The 24,821-nt window shown below is 61.0% G+C and overlaps 1 protein-coding gene across 6 annotated transcripts; it reads left to right on the forward strand.

Annotated features, from left to right (window-relative positions):
* The first annotated feature begins 164 nt into the window (after positions 1-164).
* On the forward strand, positions 165-24,714 carry PI4KB (phosphatidylinositol 4-kinase beta). Of its 6 annotated transcripts, XM_083813365.1 has the most exons (13): positions 195-271; positions 512-612; positions 6,350-7,295; positions 14,769-14,813; positions 18,985-19,212; positions 19,388-19,615; positions 19,835-19,944; positions 20,484-20,588; positions 21,259-21,382; positions 21,472-21,737; positions 21,913-22,045; positions 22,390-22,510; positions 23,105-24,714. In XM_083813365.1, exons 3-13 carry the CDS (start codon positions 6,378-6,380, stop codon positions 23,284-23,286), a joined length of 2,460 nt encoding a protein of 819 aa, XP_083669491.1. In that variant the 5' UTR covers positions 195-271; positions 512-612; positions 6,350-6,377; the 3' UTR covers positions 23,287-24,714. The 6 variants fall into 6 exon arrangements, with proteins under 6 accessions (XP_083669490.1, XP_083669493.1, XP_083669491.1 ...); XM_083813364.1 differs by lacking the exon at positions 512-612 and having other exon boundaries at positions 165-271; XM_083813362.1 differs by lacking the exons at positions 195-271; positions 512-612 and adding an exon at positions 2,725-2,935.
* Positions 24,715-24,821: the final 107 nt, after the last annotated feature.

Raw genomic sequence — 24,821 nt, forward strand, 5'->3', positions numbered from 1 at the left:
GGGGCCGTCCAGGGCAGGGGGCGGGGCCTCGTCGGGCCACGCCCCCTCGGCACCAGGCCACGCCCCCCTCCCGTCCCTCGGAGCGCGGCCCCGCCCCCGCCGCCGGGGGGCGCTGCCGCCGCCGGGCCGCCAGGGGGCGCGCTCGGCCCCGCCCCGCCCCGCCGCGCTCGGCCCCGCCCCCTCGCCCCGGGCAGCCCGGGCCGCCGGGGCCTGCGCCTGCCGCCGCTCCGCGGGGCCGCTCCCGCACCGCCACGGCTCCGGCCCCGCGCAGGTGAGCCCGGCGCCGCCGCCCCCCCTGCCGCCCCCCGGGCGCCGCCGCCGCCGCCTCCGGGCCGGGCCCGGCGCCGCTTTTCCGGCCCGAGTCGGAAGCGGCCGCGCCGCGGAGGCCGGAGCGCTCGGGCCGGGGGGGGGCCGGGGCCGCGCGGCGCTCCCGAGCCGCCGCCTCCCGCCGGGCGGGGGCAGCCCCGGCGGCCCCGCGCCCTCCTCCTCCTCCTCCTGCCCTCCCCGGCAGCCGGCACCGACCGCCCCCGGCCCAGGATGCGCCGCCCGGACAGCCCCGCACGCCGGCACCGGAGCCCCGGGACGCGGCCCCGCGGGGCGGCCCCGCAGCAGGTAGGGCGCTCCGGGCCCTGCCGCGGCACCGAGCCGAGCCCCGGGCGCGTTCCGGGGGGCGCCGGGACCCCGCCGCCGCCGCCGCCCGCGGGGAACCCCCGCCCCCCCCCCCCCCCGGTTCTCTCCGCCCCGCAGCGGAACTCGGCGGGGAGGAAGCCGGGCACGGCGCCGGGGCTCAGCCCGCTGCGGGCGAGGCTCTGTCGGCCCCGGAGCCCGGCGCTGCCCCGGCCCCGCGCTCCTGCAGCCGCGGCCCGGCCGGGGCCCGGCTTGGGCCGGCCGGAGGCGGCACCGGGCTCACCGCGGGCTCCCCTCCCGGCTCCCCCCGCAGCGCTTCGGGCCGGGCCTCAGGCGAAGGCCCGGACGCGACCGCGGGGTTCGGGCGGCGAATTCGCGGCCGTGAGCGCGTGGGAGCGCCCGGGCCCGGAGCCGCCCGTGGCCGCGGGGGCCGGGAGCCTGCGCCCGGTGCCTGTGCGGCGCCCCGGGGAGCGCGAGAAAGGGGTGCCCGGTGGTAGCAGGGGCCCTGTTCCTGAGGGGCTGAGGCAGTTCAGAGGCGAGAGGCGAGCGCAGGAGCTGGGTTATTGGTAAATCGCCGGAGCTGAGCCCTTCCCGGGGGGCTGCGTGATCTGCGGAGGAGGACGGAGCGAAGGAAGAGCTTGCGGCGGGCTTGTGGGGCTGGCAGGCTCCCCCTGGGGCTGCGGAGAGCAGCCGGGAAGGCGGGACGAGCTCCTAGGAAAGGCGCCACAAAGCCAGGAGTACGAACGCTTTGCCGTGGATGGACGTTGCAGCAGGGAGCTCGGGGCATCTCTCCGTGCGGGAGCCGAGGAGCGGTTAGCAGCCATCCTGTAGCGCTCCGTGCAGCTCCTCGTTCTGCTGTGCTTCTCGTGCTGCTGACTCCAAATCTAGGAGCGAGTCCTCGTTTGCTGCGTGCGAGCCCCGGCGTTGCGGCTGTCCCGGAGCTCAGGGCTGGCCGAGCACCGCTTGGCGCGAGTTGAGCGCCGCGAGGCTGGGCTGGGAGGTGAGGTCGAGCTGGAGCGGGGCGCTGCCGCCCGCTCCCGCCCTGCAGAGGAGCCCGGCAGTGCCGCGCCGTCACGGCAGTCCCCCTGATTGCAGGAGTTTTAGGGGTTCTAGGAGCCACAGGGCGCTGTCAGCGAGCTCAGGCTGCCCCTCTGCAGATGCTTGGGCTGCTGCTGCTGCTTCTTCCGCTGGAGCGTCGCTTGCAACCCTCTGTTTTTATTAAGAAAGCTGCTAGGCAGGTGTGTCAGGGCTCTGTGGTGTGCGTCCTCTAGGAGGGAAGCTGCCTTTTGCTGGGGAGAAAGTCCCAAAGCAGCGCTGACATGGAGCGGGGCAGCTTTACGGGCAGTCTGTCCTCGGGACGTCTGGAGCCTGGTATGTCGTTATTTTTGTAGCAGACTGAGGCACGCGTGCTGTGCGTGGGCTGAATCTGGTTCAGCCGAGTGTGAAACACGGGCGGCGATCCGGCTGTGCCGGCGCTGAGGCTCTTGGAGGGGGATTTTGGGCTTGAAAGAGGAAGCGGCCTCCCCCAGCGAGAATCACTCGCCCTTGCTTCAGCACAGCTCGTAGAACGCTGCTGACCTGCCCGGGGTGAGCCGAGTCACTGGCAGCCCCTTCACGCCTCAGTTTCCCCAGCCCTTGAGCCTGCTGGAGAGGCGCGGCGAGCTGCTGCGCTCGCAGGGAGCCGGAGGGGCGCCCTGAGCTGCGGCTCGCTTCCGTTAACGTAGCGGAGGGGACGGGAAACCTTCGGCCCGCAGCACAGCTCCGATGTGCTCCGTGCCTCCGTCCTAACTTGTGGCCCTCCCCGAGGCAGAGCAAGATGTGGAAGGCCATCAGCGCTGAGCAAAACAAAAAGTAACGCAGTGTAATGGGGACCAGATGTCTTCGCGAGGCTTCATCCTGCACTTCTGGTTGTTTGCCAGGGCTAATATTTCTTATTCAAGTCAGGCAGGAGGGAGACTTTTCTTTCCTGTAAAGCCACAGCTCCGTTCCAGGAGATCTCCCTTTGCTTTTGTTGCTTCTTGAAGGAGCTGTGCGCTTGAATCGCTTCACCGACGTGCTGCTGCTTCATCTGGTTCCTGTGCTAATAGGGGCTTCCCTTTGTGTCGTATTTAATCACCGGCTTCGGTGCAGTTCCACCAGAGAGAAACTTGGCCCGTTATGGCTGTGGGTGGAGGATGAGCCACATGAATTCAGCTCAGCCTGTTTTCCAGCCTGCGTTGCTTCATTGTGTGTAGCCGATGGGATTTGTGGCCCCGTTGAGAGCGGCGATTTGGAAGCAGGGAGTCACGCCGAGGAGCCGTGGATGGAGGTAAATAGCACGTTGCGATACGTTTGGCGAATTGCGACGCGACTCGCAGAAAAATGCAGGAGGCAGGGAGGGAAGGCCCTCGCTGGGAATTTGGGAGCAGGGATGTGTCCTGGGCAGGCTCCCAACGGCCCCGCTGCCGGGATGTTGCTGGAGGAGCCGGGTGTGCAAGTGCTGGGGGGGCTGAAGAGCAAAACAGAAACACGGCACGCTGGTTTCAAAGCCGTGCCCGTGGTGCGGAGGTAACCCTGCAGGCCCGTGGGTGGATTTATCTTGCGTAGTTCCTTAATCCAAGTTTAACCCACTCAGCAGTTACGGATCTCTGCCGGGCTGTCCCTTCGTCAGCGCAAAGCACTGCGGGGCGGCGGCAGAGCGAGCCTTGCCTTCCGGATCAACGTGGAAGAAGAATTTGGGACTTTGGGCTGGCCATGGGAAACTCAGTGCTTGCAGCAACTGCATTTGGAAGCACAGGTGCCTAGAAAGCATCGAGAGAAATTGTGTGAACCTGGTTTAGACGCCAAGTCGGACCCAGCCTATTCTGTGGAGGTTTAACACCCAGAACTCCAGCACGTGCTGTCCCTCTGCGCAACCGGTGCGGCGGAGTCCCAGGGCTTCTGCCTGTCTGAGGCCACCAGACTACGGAAACAACGAGAATGTAAATATTCTTTCTCCCGGGGCTTGGGACGTGGCCTCCTGTGCCCCTCAGGTCCCTCCGCGGTCGGCAGGAGGGAGGGCAGGGTTGCCTCTTCCCCAGCGTTTTGGTGGCGCTCCATCAGCTCCCGCAGTGCTGCAGCCGACGAACGCCGTCTGGAGCGGGTCTACAGAAAGGCTGGAAAAACACCGGGTGCTTTGCTGAACCGTCACCGCGGAGCGGGTGTACATCCTGCCTGGGGGGCCGAACAAGAAGGAAGAAGAAAGGGGCAAAACTGGCGAGACGGAGGAGGAACTGGGCCCTGCCCTGCTGAAAATGGAATTGCAGGGGGTGAAGCGCTTTGCCCAGGCCTTGCAGGGGGGATCTGGACCTGGCCCGAGGCTTCCTGAGCTGGGAGCTCTCTTTACCTTTTGCATCGGGTTTCAAACGAGCAGTTGATGGGGAGAGGGATCTAATGGCATCGTAACAGCCTGACGAGGACGTGGAAGCGTTTGCCTGCATCAGTCGGGCAGTCCGGGATGCCGACGGCCCCACGAGGGTGCTGCGGGTGGGAGCAGCCCAGCAGGGAGGGAAGGAAGGAAGGTGCTGTTGTGGCGCGACGGATGCCAGCGCTGGGTTCGTGCTTCTCTTGGTCAGCACTGGCCATCCCACGTGCCTCGATGGGAAGGGTCCCAGGACTGCTCCTGCTCTCCCGTGACCCTTTCCTTCCTCGCGTCTGGTTTCACGCCGTGTTTCTCTGCAAACCCTGCCTGGGTCGTGCTGAAGGCTCTCCTCTTTGCTGGTGCAGTGCTAATTTAAAAATTGCGTCGTGTGGGCTCTCGTGGGGCAATGCTGGGCTCACCGAGAAGGAAAAACAACTTCCTTGTGCTCGCAGGGTCTTTAGGATCTAATGACCACAAATATTTGAAGCATGTGGGATTTGGACCAAAGGGAATGGCAAGCACAGAGGAAAATGTTGTGCAGCACTGCTGTGCGGGCCGAGTGAAAGATGTTATTCATATTAATCTGAAGTGCTGAACTTTGGTCAGGCTCTTTCACTCCCTCGTTAGGGCGTAAGTGCTTCTAAAACAAGAGGAGGAAGCTGGTCTCTGGAAGCCGGCGCGTGCACCTGGGTGTGCTGGTGGTGTTTTCACTCGCCACGGCGCCCGCGCCGACCCAGATAGCGGCCTTGGCCGCTCGTCCCGGCGCGCTGCTGCCCTAATTAATTAGCCTGCCAGGGAGGTGGCGCGGCGTAAAGCGGCGTCCCCGCTCCCGGTGGTCCCAGAAGTAATTGTACTGGGAATAACGAAGCGCCGCAACCCCGGGATGGCGGCAGGAGGGGGGCCGACGTTTGCTGTGGAGGGCGAATCCTCCCCGCTGCCCGTGGGAAAAACCAGGAGTTAAAGCCGAGGAAACGGGGCTGAGGCAGATCTGGGCGCCCGGCAGCTGTGGAAGTGCCCCCGCTGCCTGCTTCGGCCCCGGATCGGCCCCGCGGCTCGCGGTCCCCCCGCCGTGCCGCGCGCGGGTGTGATGCCGCGAGCGCCGGCCTTCGAGCGCTCGTCCTCGAGGGTTTATGCCGCAGGCCAGCGGATGAGCCTGTAATCGCCTGCAGAAATAAGCAGATAAAACCAGGTCGTTAAATTAGCGGGGAAATGCCTTGCTGCAAGAACCTGCTGGCACGGTGTCTGTGGCAAAATCGGGGCTGGGGGCTGCGGGGCGAGCAGGGGCAGAAAACTGTTCGGTGAACTCCTTTTCCAAAGGCCGTCGTTTTTTCCACCGTGCTGGACATGAAAAGCAGGAGGGAATTGGCAATCTGCTTGCAGCGCTTAACATTTGTAAAAGGCATTGTGTCCTTCTGCTGATCACGAGCTGTCTTGTTGGATCGTGTGAGCAATAAAGGGAAGCAGTCAGAGCCACAGTAATGATGCTGGAGTGAATAGGGTGCCTTATTTTATTTTTAGAGGGCGATTTCACTTGGCGCTGGCCTTCTTTATTCTTGCTGGCTATCCGTAGAGGTGCACGGCTGCTCTTCTTATCGAGATGGGAAACCGGGAAGCATGTTCAGTCCCGCATTTATCTTATTTTTAAAATGCAATTAAGCGCTAATCATTGGCAAGGATACGTAACCCGGGCGTTAGTGCCCGGACTTTGAAAACAGGGCCACGACGAAACCTTGGATCTTGCTCCGGAGCTGCGCGCGCTGGCTCCTCGGGGAGCACAGGCCGGCACGGTCGGGGAATTTCGCCTTGGGAGCACCGCTGTCGATGCTGTCGGCATCGGTCCCAGAGGGGAGGTGAAGGTCTAAAAGCTTCATGCGGGATAAACCCTGCAGCAAGCAGCGGAGCCGCTGGGTGCACCCAGCCAGGGACCCCCTAATCCCGCAGGTGGCCACACAGCATCGCAGCATTCCTTTCCTGGCATACGTAAAGCAACCTGGTTATTTTTTTTCTCCCCCTCTCTTTTTGGCTTGCTCAGTTTTTTTATTGTCATGGTAACAGGGGAATTTGTTGTAGTGGCTGATGGAGGTTTGCAGCTCTTTCAGGCCTGGGTGGCAGGGGTACCGAGAAGACCATTAAAACTCAAGCAACCGCCTCGGCGTTCCCGCGTTGGCTTGGCCACCTTTGTCGAGACAAAGCCTTTTTGGAAAGGTTTGCCCCAAAGCCCACCTCTCTGTGCGTCCCAGACTGGATTCCTGCTTTCCCACTTTCAGCCTAGAAGCTCTGTCCCACACAGACTGCGTCCCTGACTCCTTTTTGTCTTGTTTTTTGTTGTTTTTTTTTTTCCAGCTCTGAAGCGTGCAGACCCACCACTGCTATGGGAGACTCTGTCGGAGACCCGGTGCCCAGCTCTGCGCCGCAGGGGAACGGCGGCACGTCCCTCAGCGTCATCACGGAGGGCGTCGGGGAGCTGGCCGTCATCGACCCCGAGGTGGCAAAGAAAGCCTGCGAGGAGGTCCTGGAGAAAGTTAAGCTGATGCACGGCGTTTCCTCGGACAGCTTGACAAAAGCAGCTGATGGCAGCGAGGCGGAGCGCGCCCCGCGGACTGCTGTGGATTTGCCCAACGGAGACGTCGGGGAGGGCTGTGAAATCAGGTGCTTGGACGATCTGCCCGGCACGGCCTCTAGGATCCAGGAGGAGGACGAGACCACGGCCAACACGGTGAAAACCGCCCGCAAGCGGCAGAAGAATAACTCTGCCAAGCAGTCGTGGCTCCTCCGGCTCTTTGAATCCAAACTCTTTGATATCTCCATGGCCATTTCATACTTGTACAATTCAAAGGAACCTGGTGTGCAGGCTTACATTGGGAATAGGTTGTTCTGCTTTAGGAACGAGGAGGTGGACTTCTACCTGCCACAGCTGCTCAATATGTACATTCACATGGACGAGGATGTGGGGGATGCGATCAAGCCCTACATCGTGCACCGCTGCCGGCAGAGCATCAACTTCTCCCTGCAGTGCGCCCTGCTGCTGGGCGCCTACTCCTCGGACATGCACATCTCCACCCAGCGACACTCCCGTGGGACCAAGCTGCGGAAACTCATCCTCTCGGACGAGTTGAAGCCAGCTCACAAGAAGAGGGAGCTGCCGTCCCTGAGCCCGGCGCCCGACATGGGGCTGTCTCCTTCCAAAAGGACTCACCAGAGGTCCAAGTCGGATGCCACGGTTACCATCAGCCTGAGCAGCAATCTGAAGCGCACAGCCAGCAATCCCAAAGTCGAGAGCGAGGAAGAGGTAATGGCGGGGCTCTCCGAAACACGGCCTGGGAGGGGATGCCCGCGGGGATGCGCTCGGGGGGTTGGCTCTCATCTCGTGGCTCCTCTGCTGCAGGATTGCTGTCCTCGTAGCTGCGAAGGAAGCTTTGGTGCCGCTGTCTTTGAGCAAGCTGGCCTTAAAATTCACGCAGAGGAGAGCCGTCAGCCCGGCTTCGGTGCTGTCGGCGGCGTCGCTCTGGTGTCCAGTGTGTGTTGGCACAGCCTGGCGTCGGGGCTGGGGGCTCAGAGGCTCCCTGCGGCCCCCCCACCCCGAGCCGTTCCCCTCCCCGGCCCCACAGCTTGCCACGCTCGTCCCTGCCGCGCCGAGCGGTCCCTGCAGGGTTCACCAGGGAGGGACGCGCAGGCAGAGTTTCTCTGAAATTTCATTTCCATAGAAAGCCGGGTTCGAGGAGACGTTGCTTTCATCCGGAGGCTCGGAGGCACGGCGCGAGCGTGGGAGTGCCGCTCCTCTGGTTTCGCTCGAGGAAGCTGAGGCTCTGAAGGGGGAATTTTCGTGGTGTGAGGGGAAGGGGGGATGTGAGATGCAGATAAAGCAAAGGGCTGGGTTAGCAGGGCTGAGCTGCTTCCTACGCCGCTCAATTCCCACCCGACTTGGGCAACTGGAGTCGGTGTCTGTTTTGCAATCTAAAGCCATCCGATCCCTGCTGGAAATCTGATTTCCTCCTTGTCCCAACCTGTTTGGGTCAGGCCTGTTCGCAGGAAGGGTGCTGGGCACCGAGGGCTGGGAGCTGCTGCTGGTGCTCGGGGCGCGTGGGGACGCTCCTGCCCGCGGCTGGGGTGCTGCAGCTGCTGCTCCCGCCCCGGACCCCCCAGGGGCAAACAGGCCACGGTGCTCGCCTACGGCCGTTGCTCCACCACGAGCTCGGCTTTTGATTTCTGCTGTTTCACCACCGCTCCGAGGCAGTGGGAGGCCGGAGGGGCTGCGCGGGGTAGAGGGGACCTTGCCAGTTTCCAGGGCTGGGGGCTGATGCGGTTCAGTGCCAAAGCAAACAGGGATTTAACTCGGGTGTGCGTGTGTTACGCGTCTTCCGAACCTGAGCTGCGCCCGTGGGCCTTGCAGTGCTCACTGTTCAGTGTCATGAAGTTATCCACGCAACTTCGCTTCAGCTTTGGTGCTGAGCTGCTGTACCGGCGCGTGCGTGAGCCTCCGTACCAACGCGCTGAGCACAAACCCTTGCTTGAGCAGGGCTTCTCCCAAAGATTATTCACTTCATGCATCTGCTGACAGAGGGATTTTTGGAGCAGGAGGGTAAGCAGTGTCCTCGGGATGTGGGGCTGGAGGGAATCAAGCTGGAAGAACAGTCAGGATTATTTTTTTTTGCCGCTTTGTTGTCGCGGGGCTGACATTCTCAGCACGAGCATCGACCTGGCGGGGTGGGAGGTGCCAGGCTGAGACCGGGGCATGGGGTGGGAGAGGAGGACGGGGAGCTGAGCCTGTGCATGGAGCAAAGCAGCGCCTCTCCTCGCCCTGCCTCACGCCGCCGGCCGGGACAGTTCAGCCGGCTCGGAGCAGGCTCGTGGCACCCTGTCCTGGGCACCCAGACCCCGCTCCGGGCGGCTGCTTCCCTGGGTCACCCCTGCCTCGTGTTGAGACCTTGCCAGCGGACTTCCCCGCTGCCCTGTCTAGACACAGGGATCTCGTGATGGTTTTCGTAACGGGGGATGATTTCTTGGCTTTTCTGCCTCGCCTAAAATTCCCCCTGCTCCACGCCATCCTGTACATCGTTAAGGGGCAGCGTGCTTTCCTGCCTGCGCAGAGCTCGGGGATGGCGCGTTGGGAAACGGGTGCGAGGGAGGCTGCAGAGCTGCAAAGCGTCGCTCAGCCAGGCTGGAAATGCTTTGGCCGGTTGCAAGCTAAAACCACCCTGCTCCCCGTGCCGCTGCTGCTCCCGGGCCGAAACCCAGCCGGCCACAGGGCACGTGGCGTTTGGGGACAGGGAAGCGGATCTGCCACATCTTTCCTTTCGCCTGCACGGTTGAAAACAACTGGCTGATGGAAAGCAGGACGTGCGGAGGCCTCATGCTCACGCCGGCTGCAGCTGCTCGGATAATGGAAACCGAAGCTTTACATAAATTATAGATGAAAGGAGCGCTGAGAATAGTTTCTCTTGGCAATGTTTGAAGCGTATTTTGATCTAGAGGCCACGCAAGCTGTTTAAACGTTGCGCAGCAATGGGGATACTCGAGGCGCCGTAAGAGCTTTCCTGGCCTCTGAATGTCCCGACCCAGCTTCCTGGAGCTGTGTCGTTGTTAACATCACGGTGCTTGGTGTTACTGCCCGTACTGGAGACCCGCAGTGCCCTGCGTTCTGGGCTGCTTTGAGCTACAAGTGGATCTCCCTCGGGCCAAGAGACCGTCGGATGCATGGATTGGGTCGCGCTGGGACCAGCCCTGAGCTCGTTCCCCAGCCTCGCTTAAACTCGAGGTTTTGCAGCAGTAAAGGCTCGTCTCCGCTCGTCTGCGGGTTCTTCTGCCTCCTGGGTGCTGCCGGGTCTCTGCCGGCGGTGCCCGGGACATTGAGACAGGGGTCGAGATCCCACTGGGAGGAGGAAAAATCAACTTGTGGTACCGAGACTGGCTGGGGGGTGCCTCGAAGGGTCCCACGGAGCGCAGAGCCTGAGCCTGGCTGGTTTTGTTTCTTTGGTGGTGGTTTTTTTTGTTGCTGCTGCTGTTTGTTTTGTGTTTTTTTTTTAATGAAACCTCTTCCATGCACCTTTGCAGCAAACCCTGCAAGGTGCAGAGTTCTCCCAGTGCTGGCTCGGTGGGGATTTGTTGTGCAAACAGATCGGGCTTCCTCTGCAGCATGCAAATGCGTCTGCAGCAGTTCCTCCTGCAGGTAGGTGCTGAGCAGCGGCGGCGGCGGCGCCCACCCACACGCCAGCCCCGTTCTCAGCCCAGCGGCAGGCACACGAGCACTGGGGCTCGCTCCGCCAGCGAGCCCGGGCAGGGACCCCCCGGCGCTGTGCTCAGCATCCACCACCTCTCAGCGTTTCTCGTAGCGCTGTCGCTTTTGGCAGACGCCTCTCAGGGCCGAAACCCCGCGGCTCCCCTCCGAGCTGGAGCCAAAGCTGGGCGCGAGCCACTTCCCTCCGCAGCCTGCCCCAAGTTCTGCCTGGCCGGCTCCGCACCGCCAGCCTCACGCGGGACGCTGGGCCTCGGCCCCCCAAATCCCCCGGCACGTCGTGGCTCGGCCCCTGGCTGTGGCCGGAGGAGTTGGCGCCGCGGTGCTGGGTCCTGGGGCTGTGGGCTCACAGCTGAGGTCCCGCGCCTGGATGCGACGCCTGGACGGACCTGGAGGATGCTCCGGTGCCTGGAGGCAGGGCACGCCGTGCGAACAGAAGCCTTCGGCTCAACCGGTTCCACTAGTCAGGTGAAAAAAGCCTGTAATTAGAAAGCTGCTAATTGAATAATCGGGTAAGAATCTGGGTTGGCTGAGGGAGGGAGCGCTGCGACGGCAGCTTCTGCAGTGCCGCGCCGAGCAGAGCTTCCCCGCGGTGCGAGCGCTGCCCACGGTCTGGGGGGGAGTGCTGCTTTTTTTTTTTTTTTTTAGCAGCCACATCAGCAGGATCTTGAGCAGCCAGGGTTCGTATGCAAAGCTGTTTACGTCTGCATTTCTGCACAGCTTCACATATCGGAGCCTGCGAGCTTGCAAGCAACTTCTGAATTGGAAAGCTACTTTTTTTTTAGTTTTTAGAGGTTTCAAGCTTTCCCTTCGCTCCTCCCATCACGATCTACCCAAGTCTTTGGCCTCTTAACTGCTCGCTCTGGCTCCGGCTCCGCCAGGCAGGGTGTGGAGGAGTTTGGCCTTTCACCTCTGGAGCTGCACCCTCGGCGATGCCGGTGAAAGTGCCGGGTCTGGTAGAGCTCGTTTCTCCCCCGCTGCCCTACAGCGGCAGGAACGGGCTGCAGAATGCGTGCTGCGGTGGCCACGTGCTCCGAGGCTGCTCTGCCAGGCGCGTCCCAGCCCCACAGACTGGTCAGGGCTCGGAGGTTTGGCCTCTCTCCTGTCCCTCGGGGCTTGGGGGGCCTTCCTGCTGCCTCCCCTTGGCCACGGGGCAGCAGCAGCTCCAGCTGCAGAGCCGCGGGCATCCTGGTTCGGGGTCTCACCGCTGACAGCTCTCCCTGTCCCCGTAGCGCACAGCGTCACTGAGAGGTGTGACTCAAGAGCTGCCTTGGTTTGTTTTTCTTTTTTTTTTGTTTTTAAGACACAAAACACTGCCATCCACAGTACCCAGAAGGTTTGTTGTTGGGTTTTACGAACAGTGTAAGCCCTTCTGCGGGGGATTTGGGGAAGTGAAAGCATCCCTGCAGGGCATGGAGTGCTGAGCTCACTTTCGGATGCTTTACAAGAGTGCTGAAGTTATTTTTATCGGTCTGCTGCTGTGTATCTACTGGGTAGAGACTTGTACTCAAAGTCCTGAAGTCTTGGGAAGCACCGAGAACCTCGGCCTTAGTGCCTCCAAACCCCAGTGCAAGGCCTCCAGGAGGTGAGCAGGGATCGCGAACGGGTGTGAGGGCCACAACCGACTGGAAATAACACGCCGCACGTCGAATCTGGCTGGGCCAGCCCAAAATATTAAATGTTCGAGGCTTCTTGTTTCCTAGGTGACAAACCTGGAAGCCTGCCGGCACTCGGCGCACGGCTCCTCCGTATGTCGGGCTTGTGGGGAGAGGCGGCGTGCTGCTGGCAGCGCCTTCCAGCCCGCTCCCCGCGGGAACGGGCCTCGGGCGACCCTTCTGTCTGCCACCAGCAACTTCTCGAAGCGTCCACCAAATGCTGCAGGGAGGAAAAGCCAGGGACGCGCTGAACTTCTTCCCTGTTGCCGAAACGGCTGCTCCGTGATGGTTTGTGCCCCGTGTGGGCAGGGGTGAGCTTGTGGTTTTTCGACTGGCTGCTGTAAAACTGCCTGACCCCTTTGGAGGCCCCATCAGACATGGAGTGGAGGCCCCAAAGCATCTTCCCGTGGTTGGAAAGCCTCCGGGAGCTGGTGAGCCCAGCTGCGTGCCGGGGCACAGCGGGTGGCTGAGCCCTTGGGGCTGCCGGGGGCTTTCCTGCAGCCTCCTTCCCCAGGGGAAGGGAGCGGGTGTAGGCCAGCCTCTGCCCCACGTTTGTGTGCGTTGCAGTCAGGGGAAGCGAAGCTGCCGTGCCCATGGAGTGACGTTGCTGGAAGCACGAGCAGGTGAGGAAGAGCCGGCTCCAAACACGTCCAGAGCTGCTGAGGTTGTGCCAGGGGCTCCGGCGCTGGGCACAGAAGCGATGTGCTTAATTCCCACTTGGAGTTGGTTATTCCTGTTCTCCGGATCCAGGCTCTCCTGCCGCCAGCAGGTTTTGTCGCTCCCATGTGGGCGATAATATCCAGGAGCAGTACCCAAATTGCCTCTGGCTGCCCCTCTCCTGTCCCTTTTCACCGACAAGTGATGGCAGCGCACTGGATAACACACATCGTGCCCGCCGTGCTTGCGTGGCACCCACTGCTGGCACCCACCTCGCAGAAACCTCCCTGGCCTCTGCCCCGGTCTTGCAGCCGCTCTCGAGAGCCGTCCGTGCCCTGGGCAGGATCCGTCCCCGGGGCTGGCGCTGGCTCAGGGCTGTTGGGCGGCGCGAGCTGCCGTGCGGCAGCGGGGTGCAGCTGGGCGCAGCGTGCCCGGTGTGCGGCGCGGCCCCGCTGCCAGCGGCCGGCACGCCCGGCCCTGACGGCAGAGATCCGTCCCAGAGCAGCAACCTGTGGAGCCCCGGCTGCAGCGTGGCACCGCGGCGCAGCAAGTGTCCCTCGGGGCCGGCTCCGCTCCCGCATGGTGGCATGGAGGGGTTGGGTGGGGGGCCTGTGAGAGCTCACCAGCCGCTCAAGGGGATAACAGCCACGTTGTCTGAAGGCAGCCCCTTAAACTGGAAGCGTTAGTGTAATGCCATCTCTTAAATTCATCACGGGGCTTCACTTTAATGATGAGTTTGGCTGAGCTGCACGCTTCCCACACGAAGGCTTGCGGCCCGGCGTCGGGGCGGGGATTTCCAGAGCTGGCAAAGGTTTTGGGGAGCCTTTTGGAGATTTCTGCGGGATCCAAGGACTGGCCGCGTCGCAGGCGCCTGGCATGAAGCTGCCGAGGAGCGGGGACCGGGCGCAGCGTGGGAGCTCCCCATGGGGCGCTCCGTGGTGCGCGAGGCTTCCAGGTGCATCGCCGAGCCCCGGAGCCTGGGTCCTGAGCGCGGAGGGACCGGGGTGCTCAGCCCTGCGCGGCGGGGCCTGGCTCAGCTTCGGGGGAGCCCGCTCGGCTCCCGTGCGCTGGCCACCAACACTTCCCCTGTTAATGTTTCTGCCTGCATGGTTTTCACTCAGTTTGCAAGCAAATCCTTTATTTTTTATTTTTTCCCTCGATCAGTTTTGCCCAGTCTCAGCACTGTTAAGAGTTTTTTTATGTGGTCATGAGGAAGCTATTAATTTAAATGCTATTACTGCTTATGGTAAGATTAAGCCTGGTGGAATTAGCATATCCCTGTAATTAACATGCTAAAAACAGGCCTGTTTGCTTCTTTTTGGGAAGGGAACTTTAAAAACCAATTACGCACCAGTCTCAAGGGGGTGAAGCACCGTTATTATTTCTTTTTGTAAGGAAATAATGGATTTACGGGTTTGCAGCAGGGCATTGCAGAGTTCACGGGTTTGGCCTTTGGCCTCCACTGAGCAATGCTCAGGCGATTTCTCGGGCTCCTTTATGGGGTCAGATGAAAACAAGGCCAGGGCATTGCTGAAACAGCTCTTTACCCCTTTATTTAAGAACAACAAAATGTGGCTGCGGCTGCTCGGAGCGGGAGTTTGCTGGGCTGCATGGGGACAGCTGCTGGAAGCCAGTGGGGTTAGGGCAGGTTTTTCGGCAGCTTGTTGGGGCTGCAGGGAAGAGGGCGTGGGGTTGATTTAACTGCTGGGGCTAAACTGGAGCCCAGAGGAGAGCAATGGGTGCGTTTGCTGAGTCCTGGGGCAAAGCGAGGGCCAGCGCCATCAGCGGGCTACCTTTGGGCCAGCCCGGTCTGAGGAAGCCAGCTCAGAAAAGCTGCAAGCCCGCGGCAGGTAGCAAAATAAAGGATGAAAAACCTGTAGTTTCTGGACATCTAGCAGAAGCGCATACCGACAGCCCCGCTGCCTGTGGGGTGCCAGGGCCGCGCAGCGATGCTGGACGTCGCGCTGCTCCGGCAGCATCCGCTGTGTGCCGGGCTCGTGGCTGAGGCTCCTCGGAGTCTCTCCCTGGCCAGGAGTCGAGGTAGCGATGCTGCCACGGGGAAGAACAAACAAACAAGTGAAAGGGGATGGTTATGAACCTGGAGCTAAACTCTTGCTTTTTCTCCCCCCCCTTTCCCTCCTTCCTCTCTCTCCTTTGAAAAAAAACCACCACCGCCACCCAAAACCTGCCACCAAAACCCCTTCCATCCATTTCCCAGGAGCTCTCCTCGAGTACGGAAAGCCTTGATAAATCATTCTGTTCCGTAAGTGGCCCGTTTTGTTCCTGCGCCTGGGCTGCCTGGCTTCCGTGTTACAGCAGCATTTCCTCTGTCTCATGAAAATACTAAACCCTGGCGCCTGGCCGTGCACCACGAGCAGCGCTGACACCAAGCCGTCCCGTAACGTACGATTTTTTTTTTTGCACTGCTTGAGCCTGGTTTGGGGAAAAGCAAGCCTTCTCTCTGCCAGTGCCCGTGCACGCGCTCCGGCTCTGCCCCGTGCGCGGGCAGCAGCGCTCGCCGGGGCGCTGCTCGAGTGGGAACTTTCCCTGCTCGGCAGGGAAACGCCGGCTGAAACGGAGCTTTGGGCAAATTTCCTTGGACCGGTTTGGCTAAAACAAACCAGAAAGCCTCCAGGGGCTTGGGAGTTTGACCCGGTTGCTCACCGCTTAAAAAAGGCCGCGAGGGAGAGAGAAAAGCCCTCGTGCTGGAAACGAGCCGTGGAGGCAGGGGAGCAGCCGGGCTGATGCTGCCCAATTCTGCCTGAGCATTCGCTGACCCTTTGCATCACGTCGTTAGCAGATGAAAGAGGAAATGCTGTTTCCTTGAATTTTACTTAAAAGTTCTCTGCCAGATGGGATTTAATTTGCTTTTTCCACCAATCATTTTTCCCTTCTTTCTCTTGCACTCCGGTCTTTCAATCAAACCCCTGTGTTTCCCTAGCAGGACGCTCTTTTGAATCGAACCTCTTTTTGGTTTTGAATCAACGGCATCTTTCTCATTCGTGTCATTCTCCTCCCAGTGCGTGTGTTCTCCGTTTGGGATTTCCAGCGGGCTTCCACACCTCGAACATGTAGTCCATGATCAAAAGCATTGCCCCAGGCAGCAAGGCACAGCGCCTCGCGCGTCCGCATCCCCCCGAAAGGCTCTGCACGGTGAACTCCAGCCTTCGCAGCCGCTGCGGTCAGCTGCGGGATGTGTGCCGGGCTCCCCTTCCTCCCAAGTCCTCCAGTGCCTCCAGAACAGAAGCACGAGCACTGCAAGGGGCGCGCTGCGAGCAAGTGCAAGCAGAAAATCTGCAGCCGTGGACGGACCCGAGGCTCTGTCCCAAACCCCCCTCTGCCGTAGGCTCCCCCGTTACGTTTTTCCATCTCTCCGACCCCGCTGTTTGAGGTGCAAAGGGCAGTAAGAGGCTGGGTGGGTGGGAGGTGCAGGACGCCTGGGGCTGATTCCCAGTGCGTGCCCCACTTGGGGCAGGGGCGCTTTTTGCATTTCCCTGCTCCTCGTAGTCTGTGGGGCCGAATCCGCCCCCGGCCGCAGCTCTCGGGGGGCTGAGTGCTGCGGAGCGCTTGTGGGCTCCATGCTCCCGCACCCTGCTGGAGCGGCCTCGCTGGCTCCCCGTGCAGCGGCGGCTGTTCCCATCGCATCGATCCCTTCGCTTTGTGGGGCCCGGGGTGGCGGCGCCTCCAGCCCGCAGCACGGGATCTCCGTGAGCAGGGTGGTAGCGAGCACCCCTCTCCCCAGTCCGGAGCTCTTTCCTTCCAGGCTTTGCAAACCCTGGTCATTTATCAGGTGCTTGGGCACGGCAGGCCATGACTGCAGCAGTCAGGATTCTTTGCAAGCGTTTATAGCAAATGTACAAACCTGCTGCAGGCACCCGAGTGCCAGGTAAAGGCAGGCAGCCGCTACCAGTGCGGATGCTGAAGTCTTCGGGGCAGACATCCAGCTTGAGGGCCGGGGCAGCAGCCCTGCTCCGCACCGCGCTGCCACCGCCGTGGAGCGGGCAGAAGGGGGGCACAGACGGGGTTCTGCTGCATAAAGCTCTGAGGTGACGACGGAGCTGCTTTGGGTGGAAGAGAGGCGGAGGGCAGGATGGAAGCCAGGCACAGCCCGTGCGGCTCGGGGGCTGGTCCCCGCCACGCGGCGCTGGGGCCGCGGGGGTGAAAGCAGCGGAGCCGCAGAAGACGCTTTGGCAGTCGTGGCCGGACGGCAGCCGGTCAACCCCCAGCTTCCTGAGATGCTCGAAGCTAACGTGGGCAGAGCCACCCTGGAGCTCCAGTAGCGGTGGGACAGCCCCGTCCCTGCATCCTAACACTTCTGGCAGTGCCACAAAGCCATCGCCCGGTGCTGGACGTCGCCTCCACCTGAGCCGTCGCCGCTGGTCGCAGGAAGAGGTCTGGATCCGTGCAGGAGCAGGGCCCCGCGGTTCTTCCTCCTGCGGCGTCTCTCGTGGCCTGTGTCTTAGCAAAACATCAACAGGAGCCCTACCTAATTGAAGAGAAGGGATTTTTTTTTTTTTTTAAATTCTGCCAGCGAAATGTTTCGCTGAAGTAAAAGTAAATGGAAGAAAATTAATATTTACATTGGCTCGGAGTGACAGCCCTGTCCTTTGGGTAGTCGGATTAGGGAAAACCATCTCCCTGCCTCCCCGTTCGCTCGGCTACAAGAGCATGTTGTCACCAGTCTGATGCAGCCGCAGCCTGGCTTTCTTCAGCTCCCTCGGGAAGCCAGAGTACATGCAGCCCGCAGGTCAGGGGTGCCTCGGGTTCAGCCGATGCCATTTCCCACCACCACCAACTCTCTGCAACAGGAGGCGAAACGGTGCGAAGCTTTCTCTGCTCAGCCCCGGCACAAAAGACTGGAGCAGAGTTTGGTGGGGTGCATCTGGGGCTGGACGGGCTGGGGAGGCCGTCTTCTGGCCACGTCTTTCTGGCTGTAGGAGCCAAGGCCCGAACACGACCATCGGAGGTGCAGAACGTGCGCTGGATACGGACGAGGTGCGCCCGGGGTCGGGACTGCTCCCCTCCCGCGGCACAACGGGGAGCAGGCGGCAGAACCGCGTGCCTCGCGAGTGCCCGGGGATCCCGGAGGGGCGGGGATCCGCACCGCGCGCTGTGGGAGCAGATTGATCGCTGCTGCTGATGCAGAGATCGATACCGCCCTGGGCCAGGACGGACTTTGTTCTTGGGCTGCTGCTGCGTGCGGGCACCTTGCGTTACTGCCTGTCCCGCTGGGCACAATCCCAAACTCCTGCCGCAGCGACTCTCTCATTGAATTACTCTGCTGAGATGAGCGATGCGTGGAAACCTGGCTGCGTTCAGGGGCCGCTGGTCAAGTACAGGTCACGCTCGGAAACCTCCGTGCCCGGAGCACAGCGGTTCCTTCCCGGAGCAGCTGCCTCGCGCCCCTCGGCCTGCGGCGGGAGAGGAAGGGAAGCGGTGCTGGAGGGCGCTGAGCACCGACAACACAACACCGCTCTGCTCCGTGCGGAAACCGGGTAAAGTGCAACCGAGAAAAACGGCCCCAGAGGCCGAGGAAGCGTTGGGCCGCCAGGCGAGGGCACCTCTGCTGCACGTGCCAGCAAGGCAGGAGGGAGAGCAGGGCACTTTGGAGGAAGGGGCAGCGCTCACCCCTGAGTCTGGAAGGAGTTTTGACGTGGACTACAGACAAAGCAATTCGCAGCTGCCCCTTCCCAAAAGGGAACGACTGGAGTGATCCTCCTCCCCCTCTTTTACCATTTCTTTATTTTGCTGTGTAACCTTTCACGGCTCTCCGACGTTTTTCTTTGCTTCCTTCTCTCATGCTCCATAGCTTTTTGCATGTGCATTTCCAGCATGATTTGTGCAGTGAACACTTTGCAAGTTTAATTCTGCATCTTTAATGGCAAAATCAGCCACAGTCATTCGTTGTTCTGATTTGAAAGCTCAGCTGTGCAAAGCAGAGCAGAGAGCCCGCCTTCACCTGCAGGGTACGGGGTGGCTCGAGGACCGGAGGGGCTGCTAAAGCTGCAGTTTGGTCTTTGCCAAACGGTTGGATTGGGAACCGGTGGAGGCTTCGGGGTGAGGACAGACAGAAGCCAGCGCAGTCGGGCCGCGGCTGCGGTGCGCACCCTCTGCTGGCTGCGGGCTCGCCGGAGCCGCGGGGCAGCGCTGGGGACGCTGAGCAGCTCCTGGGGCCGGGAGGGGATCTCCGGACCCCCAGCGGGAGGGGGAAGCGCTTGGATCCTGCCCTGCCCTGCAGCCGGATGCTGAGCCCGTCCCTCCGGCCACGGGAGCATCATCCGAGAGCAGGCAGGGTGGGACAGGAAGAGCCTTCGTTGCTCTCCAGAGTTCATCCCGGTGCTTGTAGGTTGCAGAGCCTGATAAAAAACATTTCCGGTGTCCCACTGACCTTTGTAACACTCTCCCCCCTGCCCTCCTCCCCTACAACTTTTCAGCCTGTCAGACTTGCTCCCGAGAGAGAATTCATCAAATCCCTGATAGCCATCGGGAAGCGCCTGGCCACCTTGCCGACCAAAGAGCAGAAGACCCAGCGGCTCATCTCGGAGCTGTCGCTGCTGAACCACAAGCTGCCAGCGCGTGCCTGGCTCCCGACGGCTGGCTTCGACCATCACGTAGTGCGGGTGCCCCACACGCAGGCAGTCGTGCTCAACTCCAAGGACAAGGTAAGCACGGCCAACGCTGGAGAAGAGCTCTTGGCGGCTTTTTGTCCTCAGCACGCCCCTTTTGTTTTAGGTTTGCGTGCGCCCTGCGCGGCCAGGGAATGCTGTGCTGCATCCTTCAGCCTCCCGGCCCCTTCAGAGCCCACACCCCAGTAACGGTGGCTTTTGCTTTCCCCAGGCTCCTTATTTAATCTACGTTGAAGTACTTGAATGTGACAATTTCGACACAGCGAATGTGCCGGCCCGGATCCCTGAGAACCGCATCCGGAGCACGCGCTCGGCCGAGAACCTCCCCGAGTGCGGGATCACGCACGAGCAGCGGACCAGCAGCTTCACCACCGTCCCCAACTATGACAACGACGACGAGGCTTGGTCCGTGGACGATATCGTGGAGCTGCAAGTAGAGGTGAGGCCGGGCGTGCCGGGCAGGGTTTGTCTCACGGTACGATGCCCTTTCCATCCTGCTTGAGACTGAGATGCTGCTGGGGTCCCGCACAGCAGCACCGCGGGCCCTTGAAGGCGGCGATCGAGGCCAGCTCCTGCCGGGAAGGGGCAGCCCCTTGTGGTAGCAGATGTGTAGAGACGATGCTGCTTCATTGCACCTCTCGCGTTTTTCCCCTGCCAGCTGCCGGAGATTCACACCAACAGCTGTGACAACATTTCCCAGTTCTCCGTGGACAGCATCACCAGCCAGGAGAGCAGGGAGCCCGTGTTCATAGCTGCTGGAGATATCAGGTGAGGCTGGCGTGCTGAGAGCACCCGGGTGGTTTTACTGGGGGTGGGTTATGAGGCTGGGCTTAGTTCAAGTGGGAAAAAAAGGGGGGGGCAAAATCTGTCTGGTAGACTCCTGGAGAAAATTAATCCGCACAGCTTAAGGAGGATCTGTGCGGGCTCCTAGGCGGTGGTGGCAGGGTGTGAGAGCCCTAAGTAGAGGCTTTGGGCCGGTGTAATCCTCCCATGCTTGCTTGAAGAGCTGCTGGGCGACTCCTGCTGTACCTCACTGAGAGCCCGGCTGTAGCTCTTCCCAAACGGATCGCGCTTTTTGCTCCCCTAATTCAGCCCCTGCGGCCGTGCTCAGGTCCCGGCTCCTTTCCCGCTGGCGAGGGGGTGGACATGGCCCTGGTTTGCATTTTGCTCCAAGCCAGGTTGAACCCATGAGCTTTGTGAGGTGCTTTGAATCAGAGAGGCTTTGGGTGCCCATGGGGATGGTACTTCCCGTCGAACCGTGCGCCCCGAGCACGGGGGTTTCGCTGCTTACCGGCTCTGTCCCGCAGGCGACGACTCTCGGAGCAGCTGGCGCACACCCCCACGGCCTTCAAGAGGGACCCCGAGGACCCATCTGCAGTCGCTCTGAAGGAGCCCTGGCAGGAGAAAGTCAGGTAGGGCCAGGGGGCTGCGTGCACGGGGCTGCTCGCAGCATCGCAAGGATTTTGTGTGCCCTGCGAACACAAGAATGCGGCTCTGAGATTTGCCCTGTAAATAACTCAGTGTGAGGCCCGTGGCTCAGGACATGGTGAATGGGGAGGCGGAGAGCAGGGCGCAGTGGCTGTGCTGGAGGAGGGAGAAAATCCATGGCGGATTTGCTGTTCTTGGACTAGGCTTTGAGGGGCTTTACCAAGCATTTATAGGCTTCTTCTAGGGCATAGCAATTCGTCCCATCCCAAAATAAACTCATTTCTGTCCCTGGCCTCAGAGTTGTGCGTCCAACCCCCAAATTTCTCCTTGAGCAAGAGGGAGAGCATTGTGCTCTACAGATCTGGGAGGGGTTATCGATGTTGTTCTGACAGAGGGCTGTGGGATTCAAGGAGAGTACATTCCCTTCTGCACTCCTCCAAGATGTCTTGTGGTGCAGGCAAAGTTTGCCCCGGAGTTTGGTCAAGGCTCAGTGTGCAGTTATTGCAGTCCTGGGCCATGGAGCTCATCCTGCTGCAGTCCCAAGCGAGCTGCTGCCTTTCCAGAGGTTTTCCTTGCCCCCAGATCCCTGATGGGAAACCTGCGGGCTGCCTCTCTCCCTTTCCTCACATTCTCACCCTTGCCCCTTCTCCACAGGAGGATCAGGGAAGGGTCCCCGTACGGCCACCTCCCCTCCTGGCGCCTCCTTTCCGTCATCGTGAAGTGTGGGGACGACCTGCGGCAGGAGCTGCTCGCCTTCCAGGTCCTCAAGCAGCTGCAGGTGAGATGGGACAGGGGCTGCCGGGGGCCATGGCCGCACAGGGCCTCCCTCGCGCCCTGGGCACTGAGTTTTCCTTGCTCTCTCTGCAGTCCATCTGGGAGCAGGAGCGTGTTCCCCTCTGGATCAAGCCATACAAAATCCTTGTCATCTCTGCTGACAGCGGCATGATTGAGCCAGTTGTGAATGCTGTTTCCATCCACCAAATCAAGAAGCAATCCTTGCTGTCGCTGCTGGATTATTTCCTGCAGGAACACGGCAATTACAACACCGAATCCTTCCTGACAGCCCAGAGGAATTTTGTGCAGAGCTGTGCTGGTTACTGCCTGGTGTGTTACCTGCTGCAGGTCAAGGACAGGTGAGTCTCCACACCCCAGCACAGGAACGGTCGCGGTATTGCTGACACGGAGCTGTGGGTTCTGCTGGGATTCTTCCTGTTGTCCCTGTGTGCAGCAGGAAAATCCTGGGAGGAGGCAGGCGGGGGCCATGCGCACACCTGGGGTTTAATGGAGGCTTTCCCCTCTCCTGCTCAGGCACAATGGCAACATCTTGCTGGATGCAGATGGACACATCATCCACATTGATTTTGGGTTCATCCTTTCCAGTTCCCCCAGGAATCTTGGCTTTGAGACGTCTGCCTTCAAACTCACCACTGAATTTGTGGATGTGAGTGAGCGGGGACATGGTGGCAAAGGGTGCTCGCACAGTGTTGGGGGTGGTGCAGTCAAACCTTGGCAGCGGGGACAAAGGGCTGGGTTGATACCAGTGGTAGTTCTTGGCCAACTCTTCAGCCTCAGCTGAGTTGCTCTTGGGACCCAGCTCCAAGATTTAATCATCTCAAGATTACAGCTCAAGGTGCTCTCTTTGCAGTGTGGGTTCACTCATAGAAGTTAAAGTCCCTACAGATCCCATTGTGCCCCTCCTGTTGGCAACCCCTCGGCTCAAGGCGTGCCATTTTCCTGGCAGTTCTCTGTCCGCTGCCCTCCACCCACCCTGCCTCTGCCTTCCAGGTGATGGGTGGGCCAGACGGGGACATGTTCAACTACTACAAGATGCTGATGCTGCAGGGTCTCATCGCTGCCCGGAAGCACATGGATAAAGTTGTGCAGATTGTGGAGATAATGCAGCAAGGTACGGCAATGTGGGGGCCCTGGGGCTGGGTCCGGGGGGGGCCACGTGTGAGCCACGCTGCTCCGGGTGCGGGCTGCACAGAGCATCACCCCAAAAGGTCTTGGTGACCCCTGGTGCCCGGAGGAAAGCTGGCAGGGTTGGGAGAGGTCGGGGGGAGGTCTCGTATCTCAGGAGGCTCTGGGCAGCCCTGCTGGGGCCTGTGGGCTGCACCGAGAGCTCCTGGACCTTGCTGGAACTGCACAAGGTGTGAGGATACCGGGGCTGCGCTGAGGAGCAGGACGGGGGCAGATATGTGCCTGTGTTAAGGGCCAAGCATCGGTGTGCCTTGGGGAGCCTGAAACACACCTAAGGGCAGGGGGATGCCATTGCTGCAGCGCAGGAACAAGCTGTAAATATCCCAGTGCTCCGCATCAGCAGGTCACGGCAAACCCTGGCCACTGGCCAACCCTGGCCACTGGCCGAGAGCGGTGAGGCAATGCCTGTGCCACAAACCTGCCTCGGAGCCAGCGACAAGGGAAGGAGCCCCGCTGGAGGCCGCGGAGCCCTTCTGGAGCCCAGTGCCCCCTTGCCAACCCTGCTCCTCCTGCCTTGCAGGTTCACAGCTCCCCTGCTTCCACGGCTCGAGCACCATCCGCAACCTGAAGGAGCGTTTCCACATGAACATGACGGAGGAGCAGCTGCAGCTGCTCGTTGAGCAGATGGTGGATGGCAGCATGCGCTCCATCACCACCAAGCTCTACGATGGCTTCCAGTACCTCACCAACGGCATCATGTGATGGCAGCGGGCCGCCCGCTCCCAGAACAGCTCCTCGCCCACCGTGGCGCCCAGCCTGGGCCTGAGCTTCACCCTCTCCGGGGAAGAGGACTTGGGCCTCAATGGTAAAAGTGTGCTGAGTCTCAGCATCTTCCTGGGGATGTTTTTTTTTTTTTTTTTTGCCAGACTCTTAAAAAAACAAAGCAAAGAAACAAGACAAAACCAAGCAGTTAAAGCAAGAAAAAAAAAAAAATCCTACTTGTGAAAAATCAAAGCGTAAAGGATGATGCGGTAACCATCGATGTAATGCGCCCGCAGGGTCTGGCGATGGCCAGGCAAAAGCCAGCAAAGAGCCTCGGGACATTGGGTTAGCTCCAGACCTCATGCAGCCACCTCTTCCTCCCGTCAGTATTACGCCTGTTGGTGCCCTGTGAACGCTCCCACAATCTCAGAAATGTTTAGGAGCTGGGGGTGGAAGGGGAGGGCACAGGGACCGACCCCCACCCTTCAGCGTGACTCGAGCCTTCTGCTGGTACCACTTGAATGCAGTGGAGCTGAATCCCGATGGCCCCTGCCCTGCATGTTCCCCCACTGCAGCCTCAGCGTTATTCAGCCCCTTTCTTTCTTTGTGTCTCACAACCCCGTCCCCCCACCGTGTAATGGAGGGGGAGGGGCCCGTTGTACCACTGCACGTAGGTCACTGCTCCTGCCCCTGTCCCGTGGCACCTGCCCCATCTCCCACCACCGGTACGTCAAGGTTGGGGTTCACTGGGGCCGGTGCTCACCTGGGGTGTCTGCATTGCCTCGTGCTCCTTTTGAGCACCTTTTTCTTTTTTTCTTTTTTTCTTTTTTGACTCTGTTCCAGCAACTTGGGACTGTGAAGCTTTTGCCCTCCCTGTTGCAATAACGTCTGCTTTGCCCCACGCTCAGTGTCGGGCCTCGTCTCCCTGCTGTGGTGTGGGACGCAGCTGGCAAAGGCAGGTTCCCTCCGGGGAGGGTTTCACCAGAGGCAACGGGACGGGGAAGGGGCAGGGGCAAGCCGCCTGGTGCTGCCCTGGCTTCCCCAAACCAGGCCGGAGCACGCCCTGCGCTGCCTGGGGCGGGGGCATCCGCAGGAGGATGGAGCGAGCACCCCGGGCAGGCCCGAAGGAAAAGGGGATTCCTGTGCTGAGGCCGTAACCCCGGCAGGCTCCAGGAAGGGCACCCGCAGCCTGGCCGCTCCCCTGGCCCCGGTGCTTTGGTCTGAGCTCGGCCCCCCCAGCCCCGGCCCGTGCTGCTGGTCAGAAGGCGAAGCCCCAGCGAGAGCTGCCCCCCGCGCCCCGTGTCTGTAGCTCCGGGTGCCGTTCCCCTGCCCAGCGCACCGGTGCGTAGCCTCCGACGTCCTCAGTCTGTTTGTTTAGCACTAATTATTTGTCATGTTGATTATTTGGCATTAAAAAAAAAAAGAAAATTCTATTTTAAAACGCCGGGTTCCAATGGCCAGGAGGTGCCCAGGGCTGGGGAAGGCCCCTGGGCCCCTGAGCTCACGCAGGGGACCACCACCATTGACAGCCTCCC

The sequence above is a fragment of the Anser anser genome (genome assembly GCF_964211835.1).
Source record: "Anser anser genome assembly, chromosome: 28".
In the NCBI taxonomy this organism is placed as follows: Eukaryota; Metazoa; Chordata; class Aves; order Anseriformes; family Anatidae; genus Anser; species Anser anser.